At 43.2% G+C, this 21899-nt stretch overlaps 1 protein-coding gene across 3 annotated transcripts in view; it reads right to left on the bottom strand.

The window, feature by feature from the left end:
• Window positions 1-4171: 4171 nt before the first annotated feature.
• Window positions 4172-21899, bottom strand: part of LOC119650848 (cytohesin-1) — a 102381-nt gene continuing 84653 nt past the window's right edge. For 2 of the 3 annotated variants that reach the window (XM_038053994.1, XM_038053995.1), the window contains exons 3-10: window positions 21015-21147; window positions 13977-14075; window positions 13793-13892; window positions 13488-13662; window positions 12751-12956; window positions 12566-12677; window positions 6291-6392; window positions 6052-6204 (exon numbers count right to left, since the gene is read on the bottom strand). In XM_038053994.1, the coding sequence (XP_037909922.1) occupies window positions 6052-6204; window positions 6291-6392; window positions 12566-12677; window positions 12751-12956; window positions 13488-13662; window positions 13793-13892; window positions 13977-14075; window positions 21015-21147 (1080 nt within the window). Of the gene's footprint in view, window positions 6205-6290; window positions 6393-12565; window positions 12678-12750; window positions 12957-13487; window positions 13663-13792; window positions 13893-13976; window positions 14076-21014; window positions 21148-21899 lie in introns of all 3 variants that reach the window. The other variant, XM_038053993.1, reaches the window with a different exon arrangement.

Genomic DNA, 21899 nt, shown 5'->3' with positions numbered 1-21899 from the left:
TCCAACTCGCCGATGTTCTGGTTGTTCAGTAACTCATCAAAGTACTCAACTCATCGCTCTAATATGCTCATTCTGTTGGAAATCAGATTTCTCTCTTTGTCTCGGCAGGAGGAGCATCGAGGTGTACAAGGTTTCATCCTGCTGACTTGTTGGTAAAACTTCCGCGCCTGGTGCGGTTGCCCCCTGTACTTTTCTAGTTCACAGACTTCCTTTTTCCGTCTGTGAAGTCGCTTCTCCGCCCGACGGAGTTCGTGATAAGTCTCTGCGCGTGCCCGCGTTCTTTGAGAATGCAACAATACTCGGTATGCGGCATTCTTCCGTTTCGTTGCTAGCTTACATTCATCGTCAAACCAGCCCTTCCGACTCCTTTTGCGGCTGGGGCCAAGTATGTTTGTGGCCGTATCCATGATAACGTTCTTCAGGTAATTGTGAAGATCATTTGTTGATGCTTCATCTCCAGGTCCTCTGTTGACTGCGTTTATTGCGGCATCCATTTGCTTCTTATAGGTGTCGCGGAGGGCTGTGTTGTGGATGGCTTCAGTGTTAACTCTCATCTGATTGTCAGAGGGGATTCTAGGTGGTATTGTTATTCGAGCTCGGAGCACCATGCCAACGAGATAGTGATCCCAGTCTATATTGGCCCCCCTATATGTTCTGACATTCATCAAGGCTGAGAAATGGCGGCGTTCGATCAACATGTGGTCAATTTGGTTGAAAGTGGTCCCGTCTGGAGAGGCCCACGTATGTTTGTGGACCGCTTTCCGCGCAAACCAGGTACTTCCAACAACCATTTCGTGTGACCCTGCTAATTGAATAGTCCGCAGTCCGTTATCATTTGTTTTTTCGTGTAAGCTATGGGAGCCAACGTATCGCCTGAATACGGGCTCCTTCCCTACTTGGCTGTTAAAATCCCCAAGTATGATTTTGATATCATATCTGGGACAGGCTTCGAGGGTTCGTTCTACTGCCTCGTAGAAGGTATCCTTCTCCGATTCTGCAGTCTCCTCTGATGGGGCGTGAACGTTAATGAGGCTTATATTTCTAAATTTGCCTCGCAAGCGCAGAGTGCATAGCCGTTCGCTTATGTTTTCAAAGCCGATAACAGTAGGTTTCATTTTTTGGCTGACTAAGAAACCTACTCCGAGCACAGGGTTTACTCGATGGCCACTATAATATATGGTGTCGCGGCTCTTCTCCAGGAAACCGGTCCCTGTCCAACGCATCTCCTGTAACGCTGTTACATCAGCCCTATATTGGGACAGGGTATCGGCTAGCTGCTTATCAGCTTAATCTCTGTACAGGGAGCGCACGTTCCATGAGAAAATGCGCAAATCGTTATTCCGTTTTCGTTGCCGGGTTCGTCGTTGTATAATTCGTCCAGTCCGAGGCTCCTGATGTGGCTTCGTAACAATTTGTTTTCCATGTAGGGTTGTCAGCCCTACCCAACCCGCAACATGGAGGACCAATTGGTACAATTTGTCCCGTTTTTAGGCGCAGGAGACTCGCCTTCATCCTTCTCCGTCTGCAGCTTTTCGTTAAGAAAGAGCTCCCAGCGGTCACCACGTGGAGGTGGAGATAGGGTTTGGTAGTAGAGCTGTTGGTGTTGGTTCAGCAGGCGTTTCCTAGGTTTTATGCTCCATCGTGGGTACCCATCCACGTTTCGCCTTGGGACTTATACTACCCTTTGACCACGCTACGACATCGGGCACGCGAGATATCGCGAAAAATCGGCGCCCGTGTGACTTGCAGGAAATCTTTGAAAATTTCCACGACCACCGGGTCGTAAAAATGACGAAAAATGCGAAGTCGTCGGATTTCGACGACTGATGCCCCGTTTGAAAGGGAAAACGGCCTAGATTCAGAAAATTGAAGATTTTTCACGCTACGACATTGGGGACGCGAGATATCGCAAAAAATGGGCGCCCGTGCGACTTGCGGGAAATCTTACAAAATTGAAAATTTCCACGACCCCCGGGTCGTAAAACGATGAAAAATGCGAAGTTGTCGGATTTCGGCGGCTGATGCCTCGTTTGAAAGGGAAGACGGCCTAGATTCAGAAAATCCAAGATTTTTCGCGCTACGACATCGGGGACGCGAGATACGCAAGGATTTTTATGTGGCTTGAGTCTTGAGGTTCTTCTTCGATGAGCTGATTGTTACCCGTTCACACAGGGCTAAAACCCTTGTTCCGGGTTTCTTTTGGTGTTTTTTTAGAAATTTTATGGCTGCCGTGGCCTCTGTTTTACGAGGGTAATTAGATCTGTCTTGCCGATGTTTAATCAATTTTGCAAAGGAATCCCCTGAGCAGGCGCAGTCAGTGTCTGGTCTAAGGCTACTTTACTGAAAGCAACTTATTGTGAAGGATGCAAGCAGCTGAAATGTGAATTTTTCTCTTACCACGGTATCGCCCATCATTGTGTTTGGGTTTTGAAGGTATTTATGCAAAAAGATAAGGCAGTGGCCGCTCCGAGGAGCCCAATTAGTGCTTTGGTGCGCCGTTTTGATACCACAAACTCCTAAGACCGTGACCGTTGTTATGGGAGCAGGGAAGTAGAGTCCACGCGGCTCGGATCTTCAGAGCCAGCCCGTAGCATTCACGAAGGAAAGCAGCTCAGCGACCATACAGCTAGAAATCTTTCTGAGGTCTCCAAAGAATAGTTTACCCAGTGTCCGCAGCCTGACTCAGCCAGAGCTGGGCAATCGCAGAGAAAGTGCATCACGGTTTCCCTTCCTTCTCCGCAGCTTCGGCAATGCGAGTTTTAGGGTAAGCCGAGCCTAGCGGCATGGTCCCCTATGGGCCAGTGCCCCGTGCAGACCGCCTTAATCTTGAATGCATTTGCACGCGTCTGGCACAGGAGCTCTAGTGATCGGGCTATGTTATAAGCGGGCCAAATTCTCCTTGACTTGGCACAGCTTGTAAGCCTTCGCCATCTCAGGTCCGCGGCTGCTAGGTAGTGCGAGTAGACTCGGCCCCCGACAGCCGCCAGCGGAAGACCGACTGTATTCGCCGAGGGACTGGCCAATCCGTCAGCCCGCTCATTCCCCTCTATGTTCCTATGCCCGGGAACCCAGAAGAGAGTGACCTTGAGTGTGCCGCCCAGATGGTTGAGCGCGTCTCTGCACTGCCCCACCAGCCGGGAAGATGTCGTCGTTGAGTACAAGGCCTTGATGGCCGCTTGGCTGTCGGTCAGAATGGCTATGTTACGCTTGGGGCTCGAATCACGCTCCAGCCATCGACAGACTTCCAATATCGGACGCACTACAGCGGTGTACATCCAGAGAACCATCCTCGCCCGGAGACCCCATTTCTTTGCAAAGGTTCTCTTACAGGCATAGAAAGCTATACAGGCCTTCTTAACACTCAGTTCTATGTTCAACCTCCAATTTAGCTTAGGATCCAGGATTACACCCAGATACTTTACATTAGAGGAAAGAACCAATCTTTGTTCATTCAGCCGTGGTAGATGGAATTCAGGTATCCTTGTCTTGGTGGTGAATAGCATCAGTTGCGTTTTGGTTGGGTTTATGGTGAGTCCGCATCTTGCAGCCCGCAGGCACACTTTTCGCAACGCTCCTTCCATGATGTCGCTCATAATGGACAGAAACATCCCTGATACTAATATCACCAAGTCGTCGGCATACGCCACCACCTTCACCCCACTGCTGTCCAATGTACGTAAAATTTTGTCCATTACTATTAACCAGAGCACCGGTGAGATGGCACCACCCTGGGGCGTGCCTCTGTTCACAGCTCTGGTCAAGTGGTTGCCTCCCAGATCGGACTGGATTATCCTGGTACTCAGCATGGATATAATCCAATGCGTGAGATACCCCTCCAATCCAATACCGGTCAAGGCTTCCTTGATGGCGTTGGTACTGACGTTGTTGAAAGCTCGCTCTATATCCAAGAAGGCAGCAAGGGTATACTGCTTGTACTGCAGCGACCGCTCAATCGTGCCAATTACCTCGTGGAGGGCGGTTTCTGTGGATTTTCCTTTGAGGTAGGCATGCTGGGACTTAGAGAAAGGCGTTCTCCCCATAATCGTCCTTAAGTGAATGTCCAGGACGCGTGCTAGGGTCTTCAGCAGCAAAAAGATAAGACTCGATAAGCCCGTGAACGGCTCCCATACAGCATCGGGAAAAGGGGGAGGGAGGGATAATAAAAAAGCAATTTATTTTGTATAATTTATATTTCTTCAGATTTAAATGTCATCAATCTTTTTTACAAAAAAAGCTTACATGCGCTTACCATCTTACAATAAATATTACGATATTACATATTTTATCATATACCAAAAAGGGGGAAACAAAAAAAAAACTTATTGCATTCTTATCTTGCTCGGGTCAACTTTTTCCTTATTGATATTTTATCTTATCAGTTTTTTGTTTCTCATTCAGCAAAATTTATTGTTTATCTTTGTGTGTACAGAATATAAAGATATCATGTGCACAGTGACATAGTTACAGGCGAGTTTTTATTTAAATATTCAACACGATTTCTGTTTTAATTATGTAAACATACAAGAATGGAGACAATAAATCGCATTGCGGTGCATTAACTGCGTCACTGTGCTGGGATGTCTGTCGCCACCAAGATAGACTAAATCGTGCTGATGTGCATTGTTTGTTTGTATCCAAACGAATACCAAGAGAGTATTTCGGTTTGTTGTATGGTTGGCAATATGCTTAGAGGATAATACTAGTAAGGCTTAGATTTGGCGTTCCTTTGTTGATTACGCCCTGAAGCAATGGATGAAATGTTATTTATGCGCATTTTCCATTGTTTTCTATGCGATTGGAATTCATTGAGAAAATTCAACAATGAAGTGCAGACGCAACGAAAGCAGGGAAAATGTGCTCGTTTGTTGCAAAAACTACATTTTAAAGAACCTGCAGCCGTAAGGAGACTGATTCTGATGAAGTTATCTTGGAAAGTGATGCTTTTGAGTTTAGCATTGTAAAGCCAACTAAAGTAGCTGAGTCAATATCATCAATGCAGGGTACTCACGGAAGAATATTACTGAGTTTAGATGGATATCATTCATCACACAATGTTTCACAATTACGAAGACATTTTCGAATATGTTTAGATTAGGATTATATTCAATTGAAGGAGACTTCATCTGGAAGCGTAAATGTATTTAGATTTCTATCGAAAATAGATAAATAGACGGTTATACGATAATTTTGAGCAATGATCTACACAGAAAGCAGTGAAGCACAAGAGTTTATTATTAGATCGTTTACACATAGTCAACAAATAACGTGTATAAACTCAGTAAAATTATTCAGCCTCTTCTCTTTTTTTCCTATTCATAACAACTAAGTGTTCTATTCCTATATTTTCTCTTTGAATTGAAACAACTCCATTTGTGTAAACAACCAACGACTGGCGGCGATTCAATCAAATATACAAAACCATTAAAACTATCGCGCATTGAAAAGTAAAGAAATAAATACCCTAAAATGTATGTACATTGATTTGAATCAATTTTCAATTTTTGATTTCTATTTATTTATTCTATTCTTATCTTTCCCTTCTTCTTGGCTGACTAAATTTATATAGTCTCGATTTTTCTATTCTGACAACGAGAAAAGTCGCCAGAGGATGTGGTGGATCTTTTTTGTAAATTTCTTAGCTATTTTCTTGTGTTTTGTAATAATTGAATTTCTAACCTAGTTTACAACACTTAAGGCATTAAATACAAATAGATCCTCTCATAGATGGTGTACATACTACAAAAAATATCAATAGTACTTGAAGAAAAATAATGTTTATCACAATAAGACAAAATATAGAATTGAATAACATTAAACAATTACATACTTTCGGTGCTAAATAAATAATTACAAGTAGCTTTGTTGTTGTTGATTTGTTGCAATCGGTTCACGTTTGTTTGTTCATTTTTAATTCGGCGCATTGCCTGATGCTCTAGACAGAATGTTGTTAACATTCACATGAGGATATGGATGATGTATAGCGTCTCCATGCATTTTGATGGTGTTTCTGATCTTTCACATGGCTTCCTAGTCTTCTATGTTTAGTTAATACTAACTCTTTGCTAAAGCTTTTTTCTTTCTTTGTACTAAAATGTCATAGAAGGGATTGTGGCTGATTGATTGGGTCAATCGTTTGATCCACTCCTGTTTATCCTCCTCGGTAGCCGCTGACATGCGATACACAGTATGTTTGCCTTCAACTACCTGTTTTTTTAGAAATATCAAAGATTTGGAGAGAGGATTAGTCAATGACGGGGGGACGAGGTGCTTCTAGGCGTTCAATAACTTACCTTTCCTTCTGAATCAGTCTTACAGGCTTTAATGATATCTGCTCCGCCAGAAGCATATAGTTCAAAGCAATGTGGTTTACTGCGGTCGTGTATTTCTCGTACCTGTAGATCAATGTTAAGGAGATATTAGATTCGATTATATTCCAAGGCAACTTCAAGAAAGCATAGTTTTTTCATCCTATCCTAAACAACGCTGTTCTATTTTGGCTTAAATCTAAGAAATTCAAGAAAACTATGAAGCCATCACCGATCAAAACCACCGATGCTGTATCAAACCCCCACCAGTTGGCGCTGTTGCTATCGGATAATGAAGTATAAATACTCCTACCTTCAATCAAGGAGTCATTTCAGTTTTGACCATCGTTGTGATAACAGTGAATAAAAAGGAAAAATCGATGGAAGAGCCAAGAACGTATACTTTTTCTGTATGAGTTCCAACTCGGTCATAAAGCACCGGCGGCGACCAGGAACATTAACAGCGCATTTGGAGCTGATACAGTAAGCGAACAAACCACACGGCGGTGATTCGAAAAATTCCGGTCAAAGTGAGCCACTTGGACATTCAGGACCATCGATTTACAACGACGAGCTGCGTTTGCTAGTCGCATCCGACACACGTCAGTCTATGAGAGACATTGCAGAGCAACTGGGCGTACATTATTCGACAGTTTCCCGGCACTTGAAACAACTTGGAAAGGTGAAAAAGCTCGACATGCTCCACATGTTCTTACGGAGCAAAACATGGTGCTTCGAATGAAAGTTTGCAGTTATTTACTATCCGGCAATAGAAGCGATCCCTTTTTGCACAGAATAGTGACGTGTGATGAAAAGTGGATATTATACCACAATCGTCACCGATCAGCACAGTGGCTAGATGCTGATGAGCCACCAAAGCATCTGCCGAAACCAAGCCTCCATCCGAAGAAGGTAATGGTGACTGTTTGGTGGTCTACAGATAAATTTATCCACTATTTTTTTTTGGCACTTGGAGAAACGATAAATGCACAGAAATATTGTGCCCAACTCGAGGAAATGCACCAAAAATTGAATATTGAACGCCGAGATTAATCAACAGAGATGGTGTGATACTCTTTCACGACAATGCACGACCTCATGTATATCAAAAGTTGAACGAATTTCAGTAGGAGACTCTACCTCATCCACCATATTCCCCGGACCTTTCGCCAAACCACTACCACTTTTTTAAGCATTTGGATCATTTTTTGGCGGAGAAATAATTTGGGAATGAAGAGGTCATCAAAAATGCCTTTGACGAGTTTATCAACACCCGAAAATTGGACTTCTACGAAACTGGCATACATGCTCTTGTATGTCGCTGGGAGAAGTGTTTTGAATCGACTGGCACCTATTTTGCTTAATTAAATAAATTTTTGTAAGCTTTACAGTCGTTTCAAATTTTAGTACCAAATCGGCCATTTCATGTGCAACAACCTAATACTTTTAGAAGTTGGGAGCGAATAGGGACAGCGGATAATTGAAGCCTGTAAATCCACCAGAATATTAAAGCACAAAAGGACTAAAACGTTCAAACCCGGAAAATGTAGGTGAGATCTTCCCAAGATAGGAAAGAAGAGAAAGTTGGTAAAAGAAGACGGGACCAATGGAATGCCAGCAGATCGTACGGAAAAAATGTTTTCACCGAAGAAAACTGAGCATGTGAAAATCCTCACAAGAGCCGGTAATAAAGATCATAGCTCTTCCGGCAAGTATAGAAATATGGCAGTGTTAACTACTTTCGACATTTGCTTGAAATTAGAACTTTTAATTGCCTTTCTTTTCTACCGAAGTGATCGACTCCCTAAAAATTTGCTAATTGCTAGCAGTCACTAGGTAGAAGGGACAGTCTACTTACAGCTTTAACTTTGTAAACATCACAACTGGATTGGATATTGAATTTAAATAAATAAATCAAATATATAAACACAACTTTCATTCAACTTTCGCTATCAACCTCACTTGGTAATTCCCAAAGTGGTGACCCACTCCTCGAAAGGAGAATTGCTGGGTTTGAGGTAAGCAGGGTGCGTGCGGTATTTGAGGACATGCATATATGTCGCTATAATTTCCCGAAACCATTATTTTTCTTTATGCTCTTTTTCAGATAAGACAGACAATTTAACTCAAGAAATTAAGAAACATGCGGTTATTGTCGCAATATGTGCAAATCACACCGATTTAGAAATCTCTAATTTTCTTAAGTGCGCCCGTTCATTCATTCATAAGGTTCGCCGCGAATTGGAAGCATCAGGCGGCGATACAGCATCTGTTGCAAAACGCAAAAAACACGTACGACGTTCTGACTGTCCGATCTGCAGAATTTATTCAAAAAGTCCAAATGATCATTGACGAGAACCCTTCAAGATCAATGAGGACCCTTGCGAGGGAGCTTAATATTTCTGCTCGTCTTATCCGTCCACTTGTCCAAGAAGATCTCCGGTATAAATCCTACGTTTTGCGCAGTTTATGTCGAAGCAAACACGGGAACAGCGAGTTATCCGATCAAAACGCCTTCTAAACAAAATTAAACACCCTGAAGCGGGCGAGATGTTATGGTTTTTTTCTGAAGAAAAAAAATTTGACCAAGACCAAAATGCCAACCGCAGAAATGACAGATGGCTCTGTTACGATCGTACAGATGTTCCTGTTGTCATGCACACGAAGTTTCCAGCTACTGTTATGGTTTTGGCTGTTGAGAGCAACAAAGGACATGTCATGCCACCTCACTTCTTCACTCAAGGATTTCGAGTGAATTCTGCTGCATACATTGAGGTTCTAGAGACAGTATTGAAACCCTGGATTGATAGTGTTTGCGGTGATAGCCCATACATCTTTCAACAAGACTCTGCTCCTTCATACGAAGCGATGGCGACACAAGATTGGATGGCTGAAAATTTCCATGACCACATAACGCGGAACTTATGACCGCCTAGTTCCCCAGACCTTAATCCTCTGGATTATTACGTAGTTGAGCGTCAAACCAACAACTATCCTCATAACACTATTTCTTCTCTGAAGGCTGCAATTAATAGCATTATGGTCAATATGAACGAGGAGCATTTGATTCAAGCATGCAATCGTTTCCGGACCCGGATCGAGGAGGAAATTTTATTGAATGAGTTTATCGATATATAATAAGTTAATGTTGTGTAAAAATTCGTCAAGTTTAATTCATTCACGTTCAAACTAAAAGCTAATTAGTTTTACTCTCAAGTTGTCCTCAAATACCGTACGCACCCTGTAGAATACCGAGAGTACGCAACACACTTGCAGGCACGAGTTCGACTCCGACCGCGGTAAACTGTGTTCCAAGATTTCCGGACTTCAATCCCCAAAAGCCCGAAATTTGGTTCGAAATAGTGAAGGCAAGCTTTCTGACGTGTAACATGACAAACCCACAACAGTTATATTTCCAACTCATAGCAGTGCCCCCACCGCGATATGCTACCGAAGTGCGCGTCATAATTTTAGAATCGATGACAGATAACGCATATAGCCGTTTACGTGAAAAATTAATAAAGCGGTTGAGTGCCAGCGAGGAGCAGAAACAAGGCAGCACATGGAGAACACTTCCATGGGTGACGAGAAACCATCCCAATTCCTCCGCCGCCTGCAATGGTGCACACCAACGTTCTTGAGCCGCTAATGCGTAGTCTATGGGTAAGACCCCTACCATCTACTCGTCACCTGATTATGGCGACGGTTGATGACCAGCCATTACAAACCGTAACTGACAAAGTCGACGCTACTCTTCTTTCGACACCATGCTTCGCAACGTCAGCTATGTAAAGACCATCGCCTTCAACAGCAGAAATATGTAAAATGCAGCTAGTTCAGCAATTGTTAAGCCAACTTGCGGTGCTGGGATCGAAGATACGCGCAATTAAACAGCAGATTCACCCCGTGAATTCATCCAGGCGGAAATTTCAAAGTTCTCGGTCCAGGTACACAGCCCAGCTCCGAAAATCTTTGCCCGAAGGGTATATGTTGGTACTATTGATACAAACTGTTATTCCAACATTGGCCAGACCTACTGCTCGCCTCCAATGCTTTCCTGCAAAAGGGCACTTTCCCTTCTTGTTAGAAGATGGCGAGGCTTGCGCTGTTTAGCAAAGGGAAAGCCGACCCTAAGTTGCCTTCTTCATACCGTCCAATTTGTTTACTTGACACTGCTGGAAAAATGTTCATCAGAAGTAGACTTGCTGAAGCGATACGCCCTGCCGGAGACTTATTTTCACGCCAGTTCAATTTTAGAGCAGGGAGATCCACAGTTGAGGTTCTCATGCAAGTCGTGGATGCCGTTCGACGAGCGAAGGCACATAGCCGCCGATTTCGCCGAGGCGTTAAATAGGCTAATGACAAATATTGGGGGTCCTACGTTTAGCAGGCGACGTCTCCTGATAAATTCAAAGCAGTCTGTCCTACTCTAGGGTTCAAAGGTATGGGCTGACGCGTGCAAATACAGAGACGGGGTGCTTTGCGGGTGGCGTTTGCGTTCTGCGCTGGAACCGGCCGTGATGGCGATCGCGGGAGTAATCCCCATTGTTCTTTTTGCTAAGGAGCGTAAAGCCATATACAACCGCAAGGGAGTGGTTGCTCGTGAAGAACAGCAACGCACCCTACATGAGTGGTAACTGTCTTGGCAAAATGAAATTAGAGGCAGATGGACTGCGCGGCTCATTGACAACTTAGGTGCGTGGCTGAATTCGAAGCATGGTAAAATTGACTATTTGCTTACCCAGTTCTTAAGTGGGCATGGAGGTTTTCAGTTTTACCTGCACAAGATTGGAAGGCACGATTTTCGGGTTGTGTGTTATGCAATGGAGTTGTGGACGACACCCATTACACTTTTTTTTCTTGTGGAAAGTGGGATGGGATTCGTCAGTAGCTCTACTTAAACATAGGGCGTCTCTCTCCAGACAACATTGTCGAGGAAATACTGAGGAGCGCTGATAGCCGTGTTGTCCTTTAAGTTCGGATCCTTTTCGTTGCAAAGAAGACAGAGTTCGAAAGAAGGGGTTTCCTTGAATTGACAGTTTCTTTCCTCCTCTCCCCTCCCGTTGATGAAAGGAATTTCCTGATTTGAAGACTCCGCAAGGCGGGTGAGGTCTGGGACTAGTCCGATGTAATGTGACAAACGGTTCCAGGATAGCTCTCTGCTGATGGTGTTTGGTTGGTAGTGCGACGACGTACCGTTGCGGAAGTGTTGGACTCCCCCCTGTTCGTAAACACATTCAGCTACCCCACCCCAACAAAAAAATTATCTGCGGCAGTCGCTTCAGCTTGAGTGCTACCTCAGTGAGATTAATTTTGACCTGAATTCGGAGATTTTAAGAGTCATCAAAAATATGTAGCTTGAGAGCCAGAAATTATTTAAGCCATTTATCCGGATTAGCTTTCTATAAAGTTTTGTTATCTCAATGGAACAAACAGTCAGGGGGGTAGAAGTCGCAGAAGTTTGTGGGTTAGAAATTTGAATCAATTTCTGATTCAATATTCTATTGAAATTTCCATCAATCGTTGATAATAATAGTTTTAGACTATTTTATTTTGATACGGTAGCGGTAATGTGGCCTGTCAATGACTGTTATGCCCTGTTTTGATCCAGGTCTTCATTGCAGTTGCGACCTGTGATATAAATCCGTCACAATCTTTCGTTTCGAAATCTTCTAACCCTAAGCTATCCAGATGATTTTCCAGCCAGTAGTTGATTAAAAAATATTTTTTGTGAAGATAATAGTCACTAATTTTTAATCTTATTAAAAAACGATCAAATTCTGGGTACGCATGTGTAATTTTAACAACAGGACATTCGACCAAATTACACACGGAATATCTACATGGAAGCTTAAGGTGACTCTACAAATAGATACCCGCGACACTAATGACACGCTTAACAACGAAAACAATTTCTTCCGCAAATACAAAATCTATTCTGGCAACGACATTTAATCTATTATTGGCAAATGCAAACAATCAGATATTAGCGATATCTATTAGCTGAAATTAAATGGAATATATCTTCATGTGACTAAAAATAGTTTTGTTAGCATTCACGCGACATGTGAACATTTCGAAGACATGAAAATTCTCTTGTAGATGGAAATAATAATGGCAAACAACAAATGGAAATAAGACGATTAGGTTAATTCTGTAGACATTATGAATGGGGACATATTTTGAATGTATTCAAGTGTAGACGTGAGATAAATGGAACTTAGCCGATTTTGGAAGGAAAAAAAAAACTGATCACTCACCGAAATGTTTTCTAATGGAATAATCCCTCTTGGCTCTTTGTCTGTTGTATATTCAAAATAATATAAACAATTATCATTGAGTATGAACCACCGTCTTTTCCATGATTTATATCTGAAATTTGGAAAGAGAATTTTGGATTACAAGTTTGATTCTAATGCGCAAAGTACGGTCAATTGTGTCTTACCTTCCGCCCTGTTTCCACAGCCATCCTTCTTTATCCGGATTAAAGAACGTGTGCATTAGATCATTACCATCATCTTGTGGTATTTTAAACGGTTCAGTTCGTATCGATTCATATAAAGATTCGAGTAAACCTCTAGGGAGATCACCACCATTATTGATGCCACGATTCATTGATATGAATTGCTCAACGGTTGGTTTCTCCTTGACCTGGGGTGAAAAGATACATAAAATATAAATGAATGAAGAGTGACTTGAATGGTTAGGTTAAAGTTGGATGTGATGGAAAATAACACGAGCTATTCTATTAAAGGCTTTTGGATGCGACATTGGTGACCGGAATTTAGAGTGTTGACAAGAAAGTTAGATGTGAGGTGAATGTTCGACATTGGACAAGTTTTAAGGCTATGGAATAACATAACTTGCCCCGTCCCAACAATAATCACCTTCTTCATGCTACAATTACTTCTGTCCAATGCAATTAACTCTAGACTTGGCTGAATACTCTATGAATTCATCAAGAATTTAAAAATAGAACAGACAAACATGACAATGGATCTTTTTTTCCACGATTCAGATTGGATAACATAACAAAAATCAAATTTATGTAAAATACTAAATAATTGAGCGTCATGTATGCCTAGAATTTTATATGAGGCGCTATTGAATTCAAGATATCTCTGGCAAGTCGTGCAAGTATTGCACACAGGGAGGTGAAATGGTCAACTCGTCACTACTTACCGACGGATTATGTAACGATGTGTTCAGCATAATAATGGCAAAGCTAAGTACATAGCATGTATCTGTATTGGTGAATATATCGGGATTAAGTTGACAATAGCGTTGTGCAAAACACTCCATCATACGATCGATTTTTTGTGCTTCACCGGGCAAACGAAATGACCATAAAAATTGCCTAATAAGGAGTATAACAAAAAAGAAAAGATTACAAAATATCCAACACAAAAACCTATTTATTTTAAATCCACGCTTTATGTGTGTGAAAATGCTGAATAAGGTAGCTTGATTGCCTACCGTATACTTACCTTAATGCCTGAACTAGAATTAGATTCGTAAAATCATGGAGTTCTACAAAAGCTTTGAGTACTTGTTCATTAAAGTCATTTTTTTCGCCGAGATAATCACCTGTGTTTAAAGATAGATAGAGAGAAAAAAAGAAACAGATTATACCAGTTGCGTTTGAGAATTTTTTATGAGATTTGGACTTACCAATAGCTGTTTTGTTTAAGCCTTCGCCTTTATATAAAAAATGTGCTATGTCTTGCGGTACCATACGTAGGAGGTGATTATCCACGAGATATTCAATGCCTGCAATTGATTTTCAGAACAAAAAAAATGTAATTAAGCTTTATTTTGCTAATGAGATAAGCTACGTGATGGAATTGGTTGAACGATAAGGTTTATTAGATAGTTAATATGAAGATGGGCGCGTGTGTAGCACATGCTCGCTGCTATGCATTTTGGACTGAAAGTTTTTATACTATGTCGAATTGTTTTTTGTTCTTCCTCGACAGAAGGAGGAAGATCCTCCAAGAAACGGAAGGTGACACCTGAAGCCAAGCGATAATCAAAACCCCAAGCCAAGGTGTGACAATCGTGCCGAGGAATGAATGGTCACAGGGGTTAAGATGTGGCCGTAAATGGTGAACTCTGGGTACTAGGCGATCCATAGTTTAACTAGCCTTGTCTCGGCAAAAAGGGGCTCTGCTGAGATCGACCTACTTTCCCCCATAAAACTGAGGCCATGGCAGCCAATTATGAAAAAAAAAAAACATAAACCTGTTAAGCGAACACAATTAAACCTCGATCGTGACAATCCAACCCCGAGTGAAGGGGCAACCCTAAGCTCATCGATGGAGAACCTGAGTCTAGACTTAAATTCTACACTTACTCAGGTGGGAACCATTTAAATTGGGACCCAGTCCTTAACGGACGAGCCGAAACAGGCCCCTTCTGTCAGCACTCCTGACTCCAGGCTACAATCGGCGCCACTTGCTGAGGCTAAAGTCTTGCCCATGGATAAGCACCTGTCCACGGACAGCAAATAGCCTTCTGTCAAACCGTCTGCGGGCACCGCACAAACCAAGAGCAGTGCCAAGGTTGAGGGGAAAGGAGCGTTCGGGGAACCTGCGGCTAAAGGGAAACCGAAGCGGCAGCGATCATCGGACGATCCTAACTCTTCGACACAAAAGGTAGCAAACAGGGCTCGGCCCGCAACGGCTAAGCCTTCATTTGCAGCCAAGGCTATCGAAGCCGATGGATGGGTCCGGTATGACGACTATAATCCATCCGGCTACGATACTGAGCAGTGCGAACAGCTTAGGAGGAAACTCCTCCTAGCTGTAAGGACTGCATCCGCGCAAGGCATTAAGCTTTGCTTTGAGCCGGTAGGTGTATACCGTAAAATGTTGCGGTTGAACTTTGCCGACGAAGATACGAACGAGTGGCTCAGGCAGTACTGCTCCTCCCTCAACGATGTATGGGAGGGTGCGCGACTAACCTTGAAAAGGGTCTCTAAGCTTCCATCGATCAAAAAGTGCTTCCTCTGGCTTCTAGAAGAAGAGTGGCATGGTGCTGGGGTTCTGGAACAACTTGGTGTGCAGAACAACCTCAGCACTTCCAACTGGGTGTTGCTAGGCAGCAAAATAGGGCGGGAACTTTTCTCACTATCGCCCGATGTTAAGAAGGTTCGGGAAAAATCGGGCTGTCGGTTCTACTATGGGCTAGGGACCGTCAAGCTACAAGTGTCGGGTCGTAAAACCATTGAAGAGGACGTGCAGCCCTCGGCATCTTCATCTGAAATGTAAATGAGGTGCCACATTTCCCAAATAAATTTGCAGCATTGTAAAGCGGCGACTGCACTTATCAGTCGTCGGATCAATAGCTACAAGACATTTATATACCTCATACAAGAACCGTGGGTTGTTGGTGGGGTAGTCAGGGGCCTGAACTTCCAATATGCTGATCTGTTGTATGCCAATGGAAGTGATCGACCCCGCTCCTGCATGGTAGTCTCAAAAGACTTCCAGGCTAATTTGATTAGCGACCTATGTGATGGCGACACCACATCAAGTCAACAGGGAGATAACGAGATACTATCGTGACCTGCATATTTTCCCTATGACGCAGAAGACGTTCCCAGTGGAACATTCATCAGAGCTATCCAATATTCCAAAAGTAGAGGCATGGGGGTAATAGCAAGATGTGATATCAACGCTCACCACAGATGCTAGGGAAGTTTGAACATCAATGCAAGAGAATCGAGCTACTGGAGTATCTAGCAGGAACTAATTTGCAGATCCCTAATTTGGGTAACGAACCCACTTTCTTCAACGTGGTCAGGCGAGAGGTCATTGACATCACGGTGGCATCTCCTGAGATCGGGGCTCTGATCGGAGAGTATCAAACGATATCACACTCTCGAATCACAGATGCATTGATTTCGTAATGGGCATGGATCCACCTCCACCCACTCCATTTCGGAATCCGCGGAACACAGATTGGGTGATGTGTAAAATAGAATTGAGCGCCCGAGTCACGATCCCTGCGAAGCGCATCAAATCCATTGCTGGAATTGAGAAGACAACCCAGATGATCACAACTAGCATGAGAGAAGCTTTCGAAGAAAGCTGTCCACTCAAGATACCAAAGAAGGGTAAAACACCATGGTGGAACTCGGATTTGGCAAAACAGAGAAGGATGCTCCTCAATCGTGCTCTGAAGTGTGATTCAGGCGCTAGCTGGAATCGCTATAAAGAGGCAGAGAAGGCTCTAAAGAAGAGCATAAGATCGGCTAAACGATCATCATGGCGATGCTATTGCGAAGAGACTAACTCTCTTGAGGCAACCTCAAAGCTGAAGCGGATTCTGATCGAAGAACGTACGTCAAAGCTTCTACTGGGTTATTTACGTTTACAGAACGGGAGATACACAGAAAGCGTCTAAGAAACGGCAAACCATTCGCTTGAAGTGCACTTCCCAGGCAGCATCCAAAATCTAATCTCGACCTCTCTCAACCGAGAGACTGGAGTAAAATGGGCATTTAACTCGTGCCATAGATACAAGTCTGCAGGTCCGGATGCACATGCCTAGCTCACGCTTATATTCCAATTAAATGGCGTGATGTGAAGGTGTTATTCATTCCCAAATTAGGAAAACCCACCTACACAGACGCAAAAAGCATCTGACCGATCAGTCTAACGTCCTTTCTGCTAAAAGGACTAGAAAGACTAATAGATCGGTTCATAAGGGATACACACATTCCTAAGTGCCCACTTCACCATAGGAAACACGCCTACCAGAAAGGCAAATCCACGGAAACAGCACTTCATGAACTTACGGCAAAAATTGAAAAGGCGATGTTCGAAAAAGAATACGTCTTGGGCGCATTCATGTACATCGATGGTGCCTTCAATTATGCCTCATTCGCGGCAAGACAGCATGGAATCGAACCGCTGCTAATCAGTTGGATCCTTCACATGCTAGAGTGGAGACGAATCCACATATCGGACGGCCAGAAGTTTATTGAAGCAGAATGTCTCAGGGGCTGCCCACAGGGAGAGGTTCTCTCTTCACTGTTATGGCTCTTGGTAATGGGTGCTTTGCTGTGGCTCCTGGAGGACATAAAAGTCTTCGCGCAAACATTTGCAGACGACCTAGCCGTAATAATTATCGGCAAGTTTGTGGACACAGTATGTGACCGCTTGACAGCAACTCTGCATGAAATCCACAGCTGGTGCCTCCGCAATGGACTCACGATGAATGCTAGGAAGGCTGGGCTAGTTATATTCACTAAGAACGTCAAATGGGGCAGCTATACGCTACCCACCTTAGCAGGGGCTTAAATCCACCTGGCACAAACAGTCAAGTACTTAGGAGTACATTTCGACTCCAAGTTAACGTGGAAGCACTATATCCAGGAAGAATATCAGAAATCCTGCAGATTGCTCTGGTGCTGTAGGAATGCGATAGATTCACAGATGATGCTAACGCAGATTCACAGAATTGGTTGCCTAAGTATTACTGGAGCAATGAGTACTACGCCGACTGCGGCACTTGAAGTTATCCTAAATTTACCCTCCATTCACTTGGAGGTGAAACGGAAAGCAGCCAACGACGGATATAGGCTCGATACCATCGGGGCGTGGAAAGGCGGCCACACGAGAGAATGAGATCAACGGTTTAGAGCGACTACCTACCGAAGGAGGTGGTATATATTTCAGAAAGATGAATATATGAATATATTTAGATCGCAAAGGATGTGACCAGAGTTTTGTTTGGACCCAGAACATGTCTTGTTTTGTTTTTGAGATTTACCGGAGAGAAAGAAGAAATAAGCGTGGCATTTATCGGTGCAACACGCTTGAAACTTTAGTCCCAGAAATACTTAAGTCGAAACAAATAAATGGTCTTCCGATCAGACTCAATGTAAAAAGCATAAGGGAAACTCAGGCTAAGTTCGATGTTGCCTTCACAATTGCAAAAACCACGCCGCTGGAACTCCACTTATTATAGATTGAAAAGGTTCGCATCTTCTGCGACTTATTACCTATCACCATCGCTATGAAGAAGAGCTTTGGAAGTTGTCTACATACCCAAGCGGTTCTCTCATGAGGGGTAAACGAGCGACAAGACCCAGGCGTACACGAAGGAGGTACCACTGAATCGTTAGCATATTCAAGAATGAGCCTTATCACCGCAGCTTGTAATGCTTCGGCTTCCAAAGGAAACTCCATCACGCGTACTGATGGACGGCTGAAATTGCAAGTCTACTGCCTCAGACTTTGGCAAACTTCTCAACGTGCAAGACCTCAAAATGAGATAACCCTTAGATCCGCAGAATATAGGGGAAAATGGAACTTCGCCGCGAAATCAATGGACAAAAAGCCCGCTTCTGGCAGGAGCTCATCAAGGACGTTAACATGGAGTCATGGGGTCTCGGCCAGTTACTAAAAAACTCGGTGCACATCAATCATCTTGTTCCATAGAAGCAATGAAAATGGGGAAAATCGTGTAGGCTCTTTTTCCTGCTCACCCCATCCGCGCTGATGCTGTCGACGAGTGGTTGAGTACTGAGGAATGCCCACTCTTCATTATAAATACTAGACTAAAGAACTAGAGGAGCGATCATGTCCATGAAGGACAAAAACGTACGTGGGTCGTACCGGATGGTACTTCCAGCGAAGTGCTGAAACTTTTATGAAAGTATAAGCATGTTTAACAGCGGATGGCCTCGCCTCCCACTGGAAGATTGAAGGGCTCATGCTGGTAAGCAAGGGAAAAGGCAACCCCGAGGCACCATCAGCGTATCGTCCTCTCAGTATTTTCGGAAACAGAGGGGAAACTTGAAAGTCCTAACAAGTCAAGACTAACTGACGCAATATGTGATGCGGGAGACTACTAACCTACATAGTATGGTTTTAGAGCGGGGCGATCCACAACTAATGCGACTGAGAAAGTGGTTCAACGGAAACCAACTGAGGCGAACAGTCGTCGGCGAGAGGTGTTCTTTGTGACGTGTGAAACACGCCCTCAATTCTGTGAGGCGGTGATTGACGCGCTGGAAAATCGTTTCCATACTCCAGGCTACCTTTTTACGGATATTGAGGGACTATTTAAAGAGCCGTGCAGAGACCTGGGAAATACAGCGTAAAATAAAGATCACGTCGGGGGCGGGCCAGGGATCTATCTTTGGTCCGGACCTATCGAACAATAGCCTTCTACGACCCGAGATGCCTAATGAATCGTATCTGGTCGAATACGCGGATGATGTTGCGATACTGGTTACCGCATACATGGTTATGGTTATGTTTGGTGTACATTACGGACGGTAATGCGACTCGAATCGAAGTCGTTGTCCTGACCAAGACGAGGGTTCCTATGGTCCTTCCTATTAAAATTGTTGAAGCCATGGTTTTGTCGAAAACGGCGGTGAAATACCTCGACATCATGGTAGATACAAAGATGAGTTCCTTCGAGTAGATTCGCAACACCGCAGACAAAGCTGCGGCTAGAATGACTGATGTCCAACGTCGGAGGCCTCTTATTTAGTAAGCGGAGAAACATGCAATTTAACTGGCAGCAGAAGAATGTCTGCGACAAAACTGGAGGGGTCGCACCTTTCGAATCTGTTCCGACAATCAGGTGGCATTATCAGCAACGACATATGAAACCAGTTGGTGAGGAGTTGTCATCAGGTGCTGTTGAAACTTGGCCGACTGAACGACACATTCCTGATGTGGGTGTCGGGGCAATCTAACATCGCTGGTAATGGGGAGGCTGACAGAGTGGCTCGCCGAGCGTCGATCCAGACCAAGCTCTTCGAATCCGTCCATCTATTCTCAAGTATACTCTGAAGGGTGAAATTGCAAGGATTCACGCAACCGAGTGGAGAAGTTTGGACTCTTGCCGGCAGGCGAAAATCCATGTGAAAGAGCCTAGGGCCACTAGAGCGGCATTTTTGTTGTCCCTTAAGAAGTGGGACATGACAATGCTAGTAGGGCTTTTGACGGGACACTGCTCCTTAAACTACCATATGGAAAAGATTGGGGTAGTGGTTTCGGCTATGTGCAGCCAATGTGAGGAGCAGGAGGTGAATGGCCCTGACTTTTTATGCAATTGCCCGGCATCATCAGATCTCAGACGAAGACACCTTGGCAAGGTTTTCTTCAATGAAGAATCTGCACACTCTCTGTCTCTGGAGAATGCTCTCAGATTCGCTAAAGCCTTCGAACACCATAGGCGGGAAGCCATTGAATAGGCGATTTACGGGGATAGTACAATGGGCCTAACAATGGCCTGAGTGCTCGGAGTTGTGACTCTCCCCAGTAAACTAAACTAAACCAAATGTCGAATTGTTGCTCAGAGAGCTATTTCCTATAGTTTTACGATGCCATTGAAACGATAATAGGTGTACGGCACTGAATGGAACTAGATCACTGTTAAACAACCCGTAACGCTTCATTAAAAGTTGAATGGAGCTGGAGGCGAATGAAATAGCATTGAGGCAAGTTACGTTAAATTTTTACACAACAATCATTAGTTATTTAGTCTTTTCGAGAGGAAATTGCTACTTTGCATGCTCACTCCGTTTCAAAGCCACACATATTAACCTCGATTGGGTAATTAAACATTTGCTTCACTAATGAGAGATAAAAAATAAAGCAGCGCAGACTATTTTTGCGCCTACGACAGGCCCATCTGTATCATATCAACTAACGACAAGATACTTTACGAAATTATATTTACCTTTCTTTGGATCCATATTAAATTTCTTACGTCCTATCGACATTTGTTTATCCTTGTTGGAATGTTTGCAGTCATCTTGTGAATCGAGGGCTTCCATTTCATTTACAACTTCACACAATTCATCTTTTATTTGCTGTAAGAGAAAAGAGAAAGAAATAGATTAAAATATCTGCAAAATTAGCAGGTGGAATGAAAGGTCTATGGACACGAGTGTTTACCCCATTAGGAGATGAAGATTGATGTTACTATCTCTACCGTGTGGTTCAACAGAAGCGCTTTGAATGCAATTTTTGTACTCTCTCTAAATTTTGTTTATTGTTAAATCGAAGTACCAAATGAATAATGAGCTATTCCGGACGAACTTCAAACTACAAATGGTTTTTAACGATGCTTTCACAGTTGCTGTTTGGCAGGGAAGCGTATCTGAGCGGGAATGAACGACTATTGGGCTTTACAATTATTTTCATAGTGGAGATGATAAAGCACTTTATATTGCATCATGAAAAGAAAAACTCAATAGTTTGGTAATAGCAGCTTTAAATTCATCCAGTAACTTTCGTAGCATAGCAATTTGCCTTTGCAACTAATCATACTTGACGATTAATAGTCTTGCGTTTAGGAAATATTGAGGGAAAAGAAAGCCCATTTTTAACCCGCAGACCGCTGAATAAAGAAAAATAAATATCCAAAACACAACAAATTAAATAACCATGAAATCGCTCTTTTTTTATAGACCCATTGCAATTTCTAAATTTTAATTTCCTCAAACTTTCTTCCACTATCTCTCCAAATCCGATATCGGACTATTTACAAAAATATATCATCATTGATCATCGTCAACAGTGGAATGATTCAATGCTTTCCAAAATCCCTATTATATCATAA

The sequence above is a fragment of the Hermetia illucens genome, chromosome 3 (genome assembly GCF_905115235.1).
Source record: "Hermetia illucens chromosome 3, iHerIll2.2.curated.20191125, whole genome shotgun sequence".
NCBI lineage: Eukaryota > Metazoa > Arthropoda > Insecta > Diptera > Stratiomyidae > Hermetia > Hermetia illucens.
Note: the sequence above shows the minus strand (reverse complement) of the source record. Positions and strands in the feature narration are given on the sequence as shown.